Source organism: Borostomias antarcticus, assembly GCF_949987555.1.
Source record: "Borostomias antarcticus genome assembly, chromosome: 6".
Classification (NCBI taxonomy): domain Eukaryota; kingdom Metazoa; phylum Chordata; class Actinopteri; order Stomiiformes; family Stomiidae; genus Borostomias; species Borostomias antarcticus.
In genome coordinates this window covers 22,562,843-22,576,093 of record NC_140239.1, presented here as the reverse complement: position 1 = coordinate 22,576,093, position 13,251 = coordinate 22,562,843, and the positions used below count along the sequence as shown (strand labels likewise).

Genomic DNA, 13,251 nt, shown 5'->3' with positions numbered 1-13,251 from the left:
TAACGTTAACGGTACCTAAGATGCCCATGCTTCTGCGTTGTTGAGGAACAACGTACATTCCAGGCCGACTCTCTCCATTGAATCCACGCGATATGGCAGTTTTGGTGTTGTAGTGTAGCTCACCGAAGAAGACTACATTCGTTTTCTGAAGCAGGGCGCTGACCATCAAGACTCTATAGACTCTCACCCTCACGTTGGTAGCCTACTGTTGAGCACACCATACAGCAACTACGGTAGCCGACACAAACCGTGAGGCACCTCGTTTTATTGCTAAGGAATGAGGGGTGGTTGGGGGACCGGGTTGACTGACTGAGTTTGCGCTCAAACTGAAGACCAAAACAACAAAGAAATAATTTCTCGTTATGTGACGAGGATTGGCGTCTATGGCTCTGTATTTGATAATTGCACTGGTGAATTCGTCCCTCGCCGTTTAGCATTGGCGAACGCTGGTTTACAAAACGAGTAGACCCACTCACATGCTTCAGAACGTCTAGTGCAAGCGCTCTTTATTCTGTGGTTTGAATATAATTCAGTAAACACATTTCTAATTGGAATAAATATCCAGGCACGAAAATGCACGACAATTACAATAAGAACAGACTTCAAAACGGTGGTCTCTCACAAAATTGACACTTGTATTAATAATGCGTTTGGTTCCGGCTGATTGTTTTTAATACCGGAATCTTATCGTTGACGGACGAAAGCAAAATGACAGCTGAGAAGGAAAACACGAGTTTGAATGTCAATGCCACAATTGTGAACGAACATGACGATGACGCTAAAATGCAATTACTTAAAGGCAAGTTTTTTTTTCTTTCAATGCACGACTGTTTCAATGTTTACCCTGATTATATTGCATGTCGCGTTCTCTGTTGTTATTTCATCACAGCTAACTTGTTAGCTAGCCCTTAGCTAACTCATAGTTGCAAGGACAGGAACAGCTATGTACTGCTGTATACTCAAGAGTCAAGATCTGTTTATTGCCATGTATATGGTTCACACATACTAGGAATTTGACGAGGGTTAAGACATGCGCTGTTGTAGACGACAGGATAGGACAGTGCAAAGACATGACATTGCAAAACAGTACAAACAGTGCAAATACAAAAAAAAGTGCAACAACGTGCAGTGTACAATGTACAAATTACAATATACTGTTAAAAATACAAATACAAGGGGAAGCACAAGTTCAGTATACGTACTATATACAGAATGGGTTGTGGTGAGTGTACGGTATGTACAGTGTGTGTGCAGAGTGTAGTGTGGTGGGTGAGTGGTGTTATGTACAGTGAGTGCAGTGTGTGTGCCATGCAGGTATGTGGAACAGTACACTCTAGTCAACTTAAATGATTTAGCTAGCTTATTGATGATGCATTGCATATGGGAAAATCCTTTAAAAAACCTTAACTGACTACAGTTCTTACGTGTCCCACTGTGACTTTCCTCAGGTGCAGCTTTCCTGACGACTGTGGCATCTGCTGGAATGATAGCAGGATTTGGCTCAACATTAGCATTGGCTAAGAAAAAGAGCCCAGATTGGTTTAACAAGGTATGGTTAGCTACATAATTACATTGGTAACCATTGGATTATCAAAATCAAGCATGGAGCTCTGGTCCAGGGCGTTAGTGAGGCAACTCTCTCCAACGCCCTGTCAGGGACCATATCTGGGGCCATTGGCTTATTCTAGATCCTGTCTAAGGCAGGTCTAGGGCGAGGTTGGATCCGCTGGATCCAGTTTTGGAGTAGGCGGGCTCTAGCGTGGGGTTATAAAATAGGGCCATTTCCTTTGCAATTTAGATCCGGGCTGGGTTTGGAATCACATACTTCCATACTAGCCTCGCGTCACTAGGCTCTCATCGGGGGAGAGCCTGGTGTCCTCGGGGGAGAGTTTCTATTCACTTGGTTTCCAGTCTAGGGCACACTGGTATCCTGTCACACACATGCCGAATCGAGCAGCATAGTCTCGCCAGTTGCTACAAATTAGAATAAAACATGGACATACCAAACGAAGTAGCCTATTCCAGAAGTTCTTGCCTTGTAGGTCCATGGGTAGGCCTGTTTTTGGACAGTATTCACATAGACTGGAAACCACAACAGCAAAGCAAATTGGCCCCAGGCTACTTCCATACTACAGTAGTATATAGTATGCCAAAAAGGATGTAGTATATATCCCAATACATAGTATGCCACATCTAGTATGGCAAAAATACCAGGATATCCTTCTACATCCGGTCGTATTTTGCAGTATGCCAGGCCAGCAGGCATTTCTGGCTATTCTGACGCACATTTCTCTCCATTCGCTTTTTTCACTCAATCTGCTCTTCGTATCTACATACGTAGATCATATCTTTTGTTATTCACCGAAGTGAAGACGGTTTTCGAATGATCAAAGTATTTTCTCCAAGGCGGCTTCACTTTCCACCCCCCACCTTTTATATAAAAAGCACTTTTTTGCAATTAAATAGCACATATCCACAAGCCTGGCTTCGCCATCTTGATCACGTGATCTCTGAGATCTGCCCTCCACTGGTCTGTAATGGTATTAAATCTCATGCTAAAAATGGAACTCCATGCTACTAACGGAATCTCTTGCTACGAGCGGACAGAAACGTCACCAATAGAAGCGGCTGCACTGCTTAAAAAGCGAATGGAGAAATGTATGGTCCCTGACAGGGCATTAGCGAGAGCTGTCTAACACCCTGGACCAGAGATAGGTCTGAGGTAGAATATAATTATATTGCCTTCCTGTCTGTATGTTAGCTATTTTACTGAAAAAACACTCACAGATATTCATTTTCAAATGGTGTTTGCCCGTTCTTGTGTGTCAGTTCGTAGCATGAGATAGACCAATGCAAATCAAGATTAGGCAGGTTAAACACAGGTGCAATTGATCAAATTAATTATGGTCAGTGTGTCAGCCAAATGGAACAGAGCCATAATTAATGTTATTAATGACACCTGTGTTTACCCTGCTTTGACATGTCAAAATGGCTGCTGTGAAAAAGGTGTGTGAAAAAGGTAGTGGCTACTTCACAAATGCAGAGACAGGTCAAACCATAACTCCAACCCTAAATCTAACCCTGACCTTAACCTAACCAACCCTAAACTTAACCCTAACCATAAACCGAACTCTAACTTAACCCTAAATGGCCTCTGCGTTTAAAAGAACTAGCCTTCACCCTGTGAAAAAGGACTATCTTTAAGATGATTGCTCAGCTAAGATGATAAACCTGCACCACTTTGTAACAGCACAGGTCAGCTGCTGCTGCTGCTATGCTTTGCACAGATAGCCCCCAGGCTGCAGTAGCACATCCTATAAAATCTTTGCAGCATAGTCAGTGTTGAATATGAAAGAATGCTTCCATTTTTATATTGCTGTTTTATAACTGTCTTCTAGAGGTGAAAGTTGTTTTTATGCAAAATGTTTTTCCTTTCAAGAGACTTGGAAATCTTAAAACTGTATAAACAATAAAACTGTATAAACACACAGATTCCAACATTATTTGTTTTAAAGATCGACTTAGAAGGACCACATAGTGGGGCCTTTGTTTGTTTTTATGTCACAGGCCCATCTTTGTAAACATCAGTCTCTGCCAAATATGCCTTGTAAAGTGGTTAAATTAGATTGAGTGTGGAGAGGCATGCGGTTGTGGTCGCAGTGGCTGAGGGACACTCAGCAGAGAAGCATCAAGGAAACTTTGCCCATGACCCGATCAGATGGGTAGATAGTATGTATGTCACATGGAATTTGAGGAACGGATAAAACATGACTTGTTTACAGTGTTGTCAAATTGTGGCTATTTCCTGGAAGTGGCAAGTCGGCGCGAAAAAGTGATTGTTTTTTTTCATGAGCATACTGGGTAACAGACTCTTAAGACAAAAAAAAATCTTGTGGACCCATTCCTGAGAGAAAAGCTGCCCGATAACGAACAAGGGGAAATCCATTGGAGAGAAGTGTTTTTGACACTTCTAATAGATGCTCTCCTCAGGCCTCTAGTGCCCTCCAAGGAAAGCAGCCAGTCTTGCCAAATCCTAATAATAGCTAATCTAATGAGTAAGCCATTTAAAAAAAAAAAAAAAAAGGGAGAGTAACTGCATTAAGAAGTGTAATTAAGTAAGGGGTTGCATCTATTTGAAACCAGATTTTATGTGTGTGTGTCTCCTCCAGGGTGTGATGGCCACGGCTGCTGTGCCGGAATCGGGGGCCTCCCTGGCGCTGAGGGCCCTGGGCTGGGGCTCGCTCTACGCCTGGTGTGGTGTGGGCCTGCTCAGCTTCGCCGTCTGGAAGGCCATGGGAGTCCATAGTGTATGTATTTCACTGCCAAGGTTCTCCCAAAATGAACGTATCGCCCCATCAGGCAGTATGACATGAAGTGAACACGTGTAACAGATTGAATTGTATGTGCTTATGGTGCGTTCGTTTATAACTGGGAGGTGGCAAATTGCGTCTTGCTACTATGAATGATTAAATAAAACACAGTATGAACTCGCACTTCCTCGTCGCAAATTCAGATGTTTCTCAGCCCTCAGTTGCTCGAATGCACTAGATATAACAAGGTAACTGCACACAGGTCGGAGGTAGGTATTTTGCCACTTGCGACTTGCCACCTCCGACCACAAACGAACGCACCATTAATACAACTCATCTTCTTTTCTCAGTTAACAGAGTTCAGACAGACAATGCAGTCAGTCTTCCCAACTATCCCTAAAAACGAGGAGACACAAGCCGATACAGAGTGGGATTCCATCTTCGAGTCCAAATGAAGTGGACCGCCTGCCCTGCCAGTGCTTCTGGGCCCTGGGCTGCTGTGATTAACACGCCACTGTGACTTGAGACAATAAGTATGAACAGGGCGAGAGTGAAAGGAACTCCATGGGCTCTCTCTCTCTCTTGTTCCCCTGTATTGGCAAAGTGAAGCAGCCATGGGGACCGTACCTCATATCCACTGACAGTCATAAAGAGCATCGCTGTCAGAGAGAGACCAACAACCCAACTGAGAACCACCATAATCTGATGATTATGACTGATATCAGAAGATATCTTGGGCACACGTTATTTATGGTTTAGGAATTCATAAGCTCCCCGACAGCCCTTGACTTTACTGAGTCATATGCAGCGCCTTCGTGATCAGACATCAGGTGCTGGGTGAACTGCATTCATCTCATCCCCCATTTGAGTCACTACGGCTGGATGAATTTACTTGCCTAGCGAAGAGGTTGACGGGCGATGCGTGAATGTCTTTCTTGTCAAGTTTTTCTCCTTATGTAACTGCATGAATCTCGGTGTCTATGTTCCACATGGTTAATGTGAACCCAAATAATTCATCATCCACTCTAACGCCCTTTCCTTCTGTGGGTGTTGGCTGAAAGCCATCACATCAAAGAGCAGGCTGGAGCTATCTTAAACCGCCTTGGCTAGTCACGTAACGAGCAGTGTAAAAATACTCCTGTGTGTGCGTCAGCACCAAATGTGCTTGTGACTGCCCCTGATGTTTTCGTACACATTTAGCCCACATAATCACATTTGAGGACGATGTCATGCAAATGGCGACACCACAGCTGTAACGTGGTGTGCTGTACCAGACTAGCTGAACTCCCAGCCGACCTCTGAGAGGAAAAGCTATTCAGCGAGAATTGTTCCCATTGTGGTCCTGAGATATAGTCTAAATAAAATCATGTCTGATGAGCTTACGTGGTGGCCCATTTACTTGGGTGCTGCTGTACATGCTGTATTTGTAATGCTACATTAGTGTCGGTATACACCCACACATCATGCCTCCCAGGGTCAAATAAAGGGTCAAAAGCATCCTTCACAGTGCTCAACCAGATTTCATGTACATTTATTCTTAACATGTGGAACATATAGTACTGTATAAAGATTTCATATTGAATAAACAATGTTCATCAAATTAAAGGGGATGAGACCTATACGTAAGATATCTTTACATTTGTTAACTGTTTTAAGTCACATGATGTCATTTTCAACATTCTGCAATACAGTTCTGCCCATTTTGTTCTGTGAGCTGTACAATCTAAATACATTTTTCAGACATGATTTATCCAAGGAGTGTCATCTCAACTGTCCTTAACAGACCTGGATCATAGACCATAATGCACCTTTTTAAATACATCCCCATTTGAAGAGATTAACTCTATTTTCATAATTCAAATGAGCAGTATTCATAATTACTATGACCATTATAATAATGAGCTACCATCAATTTTATTTATACCACAGCTCCTGAAGGAAAAAAGACAAATAGGGCTGTTGAATGTACAACTTCTATATACAGAGATTGGCGGAAGTCATGAAGAGTTTACCTGGCTGTTGCTATGGTTATAAAAGGGGCCAAGAGAGTTGAACAGGATGAGTCACTCTCTTGCACGCATACTGGTATGGTTATGCAATACTGATGGTCAAATCGTCTGTGGTCAAAAGTAATTCACATTTGTTAACCCCGCCCCACCCCCCTCCACCCCCCCAAACAAGCCAACTAAATCCTATTGCACAATAGGGTCAATTCTGAGTAAAGAGTCAGTGTTTTATCTGAACACATGGCAAGGTCTATCTACAACATGTCTCACATTTTAAATAAATCTGCTCGCCCCCCCAAAAAACATAAAACAGCCAAACAAAAAGACCCCCACACAATAACAGCCACATACAATTACAAAACATTAAAAGAGCTAGAGGGACCCAAAAACTAAAGCGTTCTCTGTAATCTGATGTCAACTTTGGTTAAAACAAATTACACCACCCCACCCCCACCAAATTAAAAGAATAGAAAAAATTTAAAATACCAGGTATTAAATATTTGTATTAAAATTACTTAAACATCCCAAAAGAAAGTTGTGGATGGAGCAGAGGAGCTATATATACTCTATATATATTCATTTGTATGTAAAAACATTTTTTTTGTGTTCTTTTATTTAAATAAAAATATAATACCGCCTAGTACATCTTGTTCACCGATGGCCGAGTCGTCCCCCTCCTGAACCGAACCCCCCCCTCCCCCCAGGCCCCTGTGTGCCTGCGTGTCACGAGCGGCCGATCTTGAACAGCACCTCGCACATGATGGCCGCCACTGAGGAGTTCAGCACCGAGGACAGGGAGATGTCCAGCAGCCGGCTCTCGTAGAGCACGAACTCGGGCCGGTTCTCCTCCATCTTGGCCATGGCCAGCAGGGCCCGGGCGGCGCGGCCCATCATGTTGACGCTGGGCGGCTCGGGCTGCGGTGCCGGGTGCAGCAGGCTGTGGGGGCTCTGCTGGTACTGGGCCATGCTCACGTTGTCCTCCAGGAAGCCGATCAGCGTCGCCACGCTGCCCTTTTGCAGGGCGATGGCGCGCGCCGCCGCCCCGTCCCCCCGCGCCAGGTTGGACAGGACGGCCACCGCCATCTCGCGGCACACCTGGCTCTTCCTCTCGCCCACGTGGCGCACCAGTGTGGCGTACAGCCTCTCCTGGCGGCTGAGGGGAGGCGTGGCCAGCAGCAGGTCCACGTTGTTGTCCTGGATGGTCAGCTTGCACAGGCACTCCAGCGCCAGTCTCTGCGGGGTGAGCGAGGAGAAGCTGCCGGCCGTGGCGAAGGGGTCCCGGGCCTCGGCCGAGGGGCACACCATCCAGTGGAGCAGGCCGTCCAGGATGGGCAGGCAGATGCTCTCTGGGTAGACGGAGAGGTCCAGCTGCCCGGCGATGTTGGCCAGCGTGACCATGGTGTTCTCCCGGAGCGCTGACAGGCAGTCCCACCACCACTCGTCCTTGCTGCAGGCCCGCCCCTGCTCCTCCTCCCGCTGGTAGCTGGGCGGCGTCCGGCGGCGCCGGGGGTGCACGTGGTGCAGCAGGACCAGCCGCCCCAGGACCAGCACCAGGCCCGGGTGGCGGGACATCTCTGCGTCGTTGCCGGGGACGCAGGAGAGCCCGCGGACCACGTTGGAGACGCAGATGCAGCGGCGGGCCAGCGCGTCCTGCCAGGGCTCGGCCGTGGAGAGCGGCGCCTCGTCCCAGCAGCGGGGCTCGTCCTCCAGCAGGGTGACGCGGCGCCGGGCCCTCCAGCCGCCGAACGGGAACGTGCCGCCCTCCTCCGCCGTCGCCAGGGAGCCGGGCCGGGCGCTCAGCACGTCGTCGACGGTGGCCGTCACGCCCGCGGTTCCTTCCGCTCCCTCCTCGTCCTCCTCCTCGGCACCTCCCTGCTCCGCCTCCCTCCCCTGCTCCTCCGTCCTGTCCCCCCCGGTGGGAGGCTTGGGGAGGTGGCTCTCCCCGGTGCGGCGCTCGAAGTGGGTCTGGATGTGCACCGTCGAGTCCCCGCCCCCGGCCTCCCAGTGCAGCAGGCCGCTGGTGAAGCCCCGGGGCAGGCCGAGCTCCTCCGAGCGCTCCTCCACCAGGTCCTCCTCCTTGTCCTTCTCCTCCACCCTCAGGGGCAGCCGGTCGTATCTGCTGGCCTGCTTGGGCCGGGGCTCGGCGGACGGGGGCGGGGCCTCAGCCTGGTCCGCGGGCGCTCCCTCCTCCTCCGTCCCCTTCCGATCCTCCTCCCCCTCCTCCCCCTCCTCCTCCTCCTCTTCTTTCGCCGCGACCTCCGCCGGCGGCTCCTTGTCCTTCTCCTCCGGGGCCGCCTCCTCTGCGCCTCTGCCGGACACCTCCATCCCCGCCTCCGACTTGCCGTCCCTCTGCTCGTCCTCCGATTGGCTGTCGGTCTCCGGAGCGGCAGGTGGCTCCTCCTCCTCCTCCTTCTCCTCCTCCTCCGTCTCCTCTGGGGGGTCGGCGATCGGTCCCAGCAGCGTCCTCTGACCCTCGGTGCCCACCTCGTACTCCTCCAGGATCCCGAACACCTCGATCAGACTGCGCCGGAAGTACTCCACCACCAGCTCCAGGAAGCCGGGCATCTGGGGAAACACCGGGACGAGCTTGAAACAAAACCACTTGCAACACACGAGCTTCACCTGCCAGACCCCCATAGAGAAACTTAACAGGGAGAGGGCGCACAACCGCGGCTAAGGAAGGCAGGCCGACCTATTTCTGGACATTTGACCCCCCTCTTCTGAGAGCGGCCGGGGCGAATCGTAACGGAGATGTGGTCTGACCTGTGTGAGCGTGAACGAGGACACGGTGCTGTCGTCGTACAGCAAGATGTTGATGGTGTCCAGAGCCCAGGTGCTCTCGGCCAGCAGGCCCGATTTCAGGGACATCATCACACGCCAGGCTTCGGGTGTTCCTGTGAGGGGTGGGGGGGGAGGGGAGGGTTCATAGGTCACACAGCTGAGGAGGGGGACATACATACAGTATGCTGCGTTCCTTTTGTATCGGAAACGTGGGGATTTCCGCGTTCAACGTCAAAATTGTCATCAAATACGTCACCTGATCTCGCGATTTCCGCCATTTTACTCGGGATTAAAAAAATCGACCCTGACTTCATCAATGTCAGCTGCTGATGTCGATCAAGATGGTGATCAACAATAAGTGAAAGCTGTAATAAGACTTGTCATTGGCTATTCTGTGTCATTTCATTAAATCAGTCCATCAGTAGAGATTGTGGCTACGAAATTCGTATGCGCAAAATAGCATAGTTCGTTGTTATCAACTGGTATTGCTAACAAAGCCTAAATCTATAAAGAGAGTGCGAAAGTGGGTTTCTCATGTTTTGTTTCTGGAACGCATTCAAATGGGATAGACTTCGTCCTCGGTGCCAAATCCGTAGCTTTGATTCAAAAGGAACGCAGCAATAGTCCTCTGTAGTGCTGGACTGTCACGTTACGTAGTTCATGGTGAGACTGGTATCCCTACCCGTGTCCTTGGAGGTGAGCCTGCGCCGGGGTTTGAGCTGGGGCTGGGTGGCCTCCACCGAGCCGGGGGGGTAGATGATCTCTCTGTGGACGGGCGGCATGGCCTGGCCTGGCATTACTCCGCCGTGGGCACCTGGCATGACCCCGGGCATCCCCGCCTTCTTCATGGAGGCCAGGTAGTGGCCGTTGCTGGGGGACGGGGAGCCGCCCATCGGCCGGGGGTAGGGGGAGGGGCTTGGCGCTCTGGAGATGTGGTTAGACATGGCGGCGCTGGACTGGTAGGAGGAGGGGGGCTGTCGGGGCGGCATGGCGGAGGCGGCGGCAGCGGAGTGGGGCGGGAATGGGGGCTGGCGCTGGCCCGGGTGGCCGGGCCACTGGCCGTCCTGCTGGGGGACGCCGCCCCTGCCCTCGGGGTCGTCCCCGCGCCCCATGCCGGGGTACGGGGGCCCCTGGCCCTGCCTGCCTGGGTAGGGGTAGCCCATGTCTGTCCTGGGCCACTCTCCGGAGCCCGCAGAGCTGGAGGAGGAGGAGGAGGGGGGGGGTGGGGGTCCGCCGCTCATCATGCCGTGCTGAGGGGGTCCCTGCATGCGCTCTCGGCTGTAGGGGTAGGGGTACTGGCCCTGCATGGGCCTGCGCTCTGGGCCCATGTAACCTCCCCCGTACTGCCCGTACATGTCGGCCTGCTGCCCGGCGTACTGCATCCCGTAGGCCTCGCCCTCGTGCCGCTTGGCCGGCGGACCGTACATCCCTTCCACGGGCCTCTTATAACCCTGAGGGGTAAAACAACAGGGCGTATTTAACCTGGTAGCGCTAAAACCACGCGGTTAAAACGCCCTTGCGACGTTCTCGCGCACAGCGAACTATGCGATTCTACCCAGAAACCAGCCATTGATTGTCCAATGTACAGCTGTGGCGGAGCGCCCCCTAGGGGCTGGAGGCTGACCTGTTGCTGGGGGTACATGCCGGGCTGGTGAGAGCCGTAGGGCATGCCGTGCGGAAACTGCTGTCCGTAACCGTCATGTCCGTGCCTGCGGAGGAGAGAACACAAGCACACACACACACACACACACACACACTGAAGAGCGCTGAGAAGATAAAGGCTTACATTGCTTTAACTCTGCACCTCTTGCTCCCACAAACACTCTTTCTCTCCCCCTCTCTCACACAAGTTTCGAACCTTACCCCCCGCCCCCCACACACACGCACGCAGACACACTCTCTCTGATGACTCTTACCTCTGATGGGGGTATCTGTTGGCAGAGTACATGCTGGGGTCATTGCTGGAAGGGCCCATGTTGTTCTGACCTCCGGGGGGAGCCATGCCCCCCTCTGGACCCATCGCATGGTCTGGTCTGCTGGTTTGGACATAAAGAGAGAAGGTAAATGAAACACAGATTCACTTCAAACGGATTCCTCTGTCACGCGGGCGTCGCGGCGGGGAGGGGAGGGAGAGGGCCCACCTCCTGTCGTAGCCGGGCCCGTAGGGGTACTGCGGCCGCGGGCCCACGCCCATCCCTGGCATGGCTCCCGCTGGGGGGCCGCGGGGGTACACGTCCTGCACGGCACCGCTGGGCATCTGGCCTGGCCCGTAGGACTCACTGCCACCTGGACCCCAGGAAGGAGGGAGGGAGGGAGGGAGGGAGAGAGAGAGAGACAGAGAGAGAAAGATAGACAGACAGAGATGATATTCTGTTTCTGGCAACAATGTAGCACATTATTTTGAACACAGGCAATGATGTAGTACATAATTTCGAACACTGGAGGGCAGCGTAGTCTAAGGATAGATCATCAAAGGAAGCAAGAACAAGCGGATGTTGATATCCACTGTATAAACAGCTAAGAAGCCGTCAGTCGCTCAAACGGCAAAGAATAAGTCTGACATGTACAATTAATCTATTTACATGTCACTAGTCCTTATTTCTCATCAAACCCAGCACTGACAATAGTCAATGGGGGTGGCTTCAGTATGAGAGGAGAGGGTCTCCTGGTAAAGCAGTAGGTATTCCTAAGCCCTCACCCTTCCTGGGTCCTCCGTAGGGGTCCTTGTTGGCCTCATACTGCATCCTCATAGCTGGGTCTGCGGTGCCTCCTCCCTGCTGGTAGGGGGCGCCAGGAGGCATGGGCCCGCGCTTGTGGAAGGCCGGGTCGCTCCCCTCAGAGAACGGGTCCTGCACGCTGATCCCACCGCTGGTCCTGGGAGAGCAAGACGTGGGGGTGAGGGATGCAGTGCATGTGTGTGTTGTTGTGTACTATGAACTCTTTCACTGGCACAGAGATACACACACCATCACACACACACACACGGTGAGGAGGGCTATGTGTGTGAGGAAGGCTATAGCCTTATATGTGTTCTGTATATATAGACTCTTTCACACACACACGGTGAGGAGGGCTATGTGTGTGAGGAAGGCTATAGCCATACGTGTTCTGTATATACAGACTTTTTCACACACACACACACACACACACACACACACACACACACACACACACACACACACACAGTATGCTCTGAACGCTTCCCTACCGGCCGCCGGGCTGCGGGGTCATCTGGCCATGGGGGGGGGCTGCAGGGGTGGGGGGCTTCAGGTCGACTGGCATCTCCGTCATGGAGTTGCTGCCGGTGGACTGGGGGGTGTGGGGGCCCTGGAGAGAGCCCGAGTTGGCTGGAGGGGAGAGAGAGGGGCCTTCAATTTCACACCGAAGATGAGCAAGAGCAGAGACAACGCCTCGGTTGGCGATACCAGTGGGAGACAGAGAAGGTGCAGTGTACAGGAAGTGATCAAGTCGAGGCAATGGAATCAGAGAGGGCCTTCCGTCCTGGTGATAGGGAAGATACGGTCCGCACGTGTTTCTAGTCCTCTTGTCGTGGGTAGCGTTATATTTGAGGAGAAAAAAGAAGGGAAAAAGGGAACCCCGAACATAATTAAGACATAACATCATAATAAAAATCTGAATCTGAATGTTTGACAGAGAGAGAGAGACCATTATCCAGGAGGACTACTGCTTGATCCTCCGCCTGCCGCCACGTGTTTGAACTTCAAAAGTAAACAATGCAGAGGTTCAGCCAGGCTCTCTCTCTCTCTCAGCGTATGAACTCATGTGACCCCCCCCCACCCCCCCTCCGCCCCCCGAGAGAGAGAGAGAGAGAGAGAGAGAGAGAGAGAGAAAGAAAAAAAAACTGCTGCCTCACTGGTCTGTCTGTGGTGGGGAAGTAGGTCAGACTGAGGTCAGTGTTGTTTATATCCCTCCCTCCTCCCCTATTACTCTTCTCTGGGGGAATCCCTCCCCCCACTGCTTGACAGCTCTCTCTCTCTCCTCTTCTGACATCACCGCGCTGCCCCGAGGCGGTGGCGGGGGGGAGGGGGGGGTGGGTCCTGCTGCTGGCCGCCTGACAGCTCTCCCCTCTCACGCTACCCCCCAACCCCCCCCCCTCCTCCTCATCTTCCCCCCCTTCTCCCTCCCTCCCTCCC

At 51.4% G+C, this 13,251-nt stretch overlaps 2 protein-coding genes across 2 annotated transcripts in view; one reads left to right on the top strand and one right to left on the bottom strand.

The window, feature by feature from the left end:
• Positions 1–708: 708 nt before the first annotated feature.
• On the top strand, positions 709–6,433 carry tmem242 (transmembrane protein 242; the record flags this gene model as incomplete). Its single annotated transcript, XM_084439982.1, has 4 exons — positions 709–799; positions 1,449–1,549; positions 4,170–4,307; positions 4,661–6,433. 4 exons carry the CDS (start codon positions 709–711, stop codon positions 4,763–4,765), a joined length of 435 nt encoding a protein of 144 aa, XP_084296108.1. The 3' UTR covers positions 4,766–6,433.
• A 606-nt stretch (positions 6,434–7,039) lies between these two features.
• The window catches only part of arid1b (AT-rich interactive domain 1B), a gene marked incomplete at both ends in the record, with an annotated part of 63,689 nt that continues 57,477 nt past the window's right edge, over positions 7,040–13,251 (bottom strand). Inside the window, 8 exons of the mRNA XM_084439710.1 lie at positions 7,040–8,881; positions 9,080–9,210; positions 9,780–10,548; positions 10,722–10,806; positions 11,014–11,130; positions 11,239–11,383; positions 11,796–11,971; positions 12,306–12,444. Coding sequence (XP_084295836.1) covers positions 7,040–8,881; positions 9,080–9,210; positions 9,780–10,548; positions 10,722–10,806; positions 11,014–11,130; positions 11,239–11,383; positions 11,796–11,971; positions 12,306–12,444 — 3,404 coding nt within the window. The remainder of the gene's footprint in view (positions 8,882–9,079; positions 9,211–9,779; positions 10,549–10,721; positions 10,807–11,013; positions 11,131–11,238; positions 11,384–11,795; positions 11,972–12,305; positions 12,445–13,251) is intronic.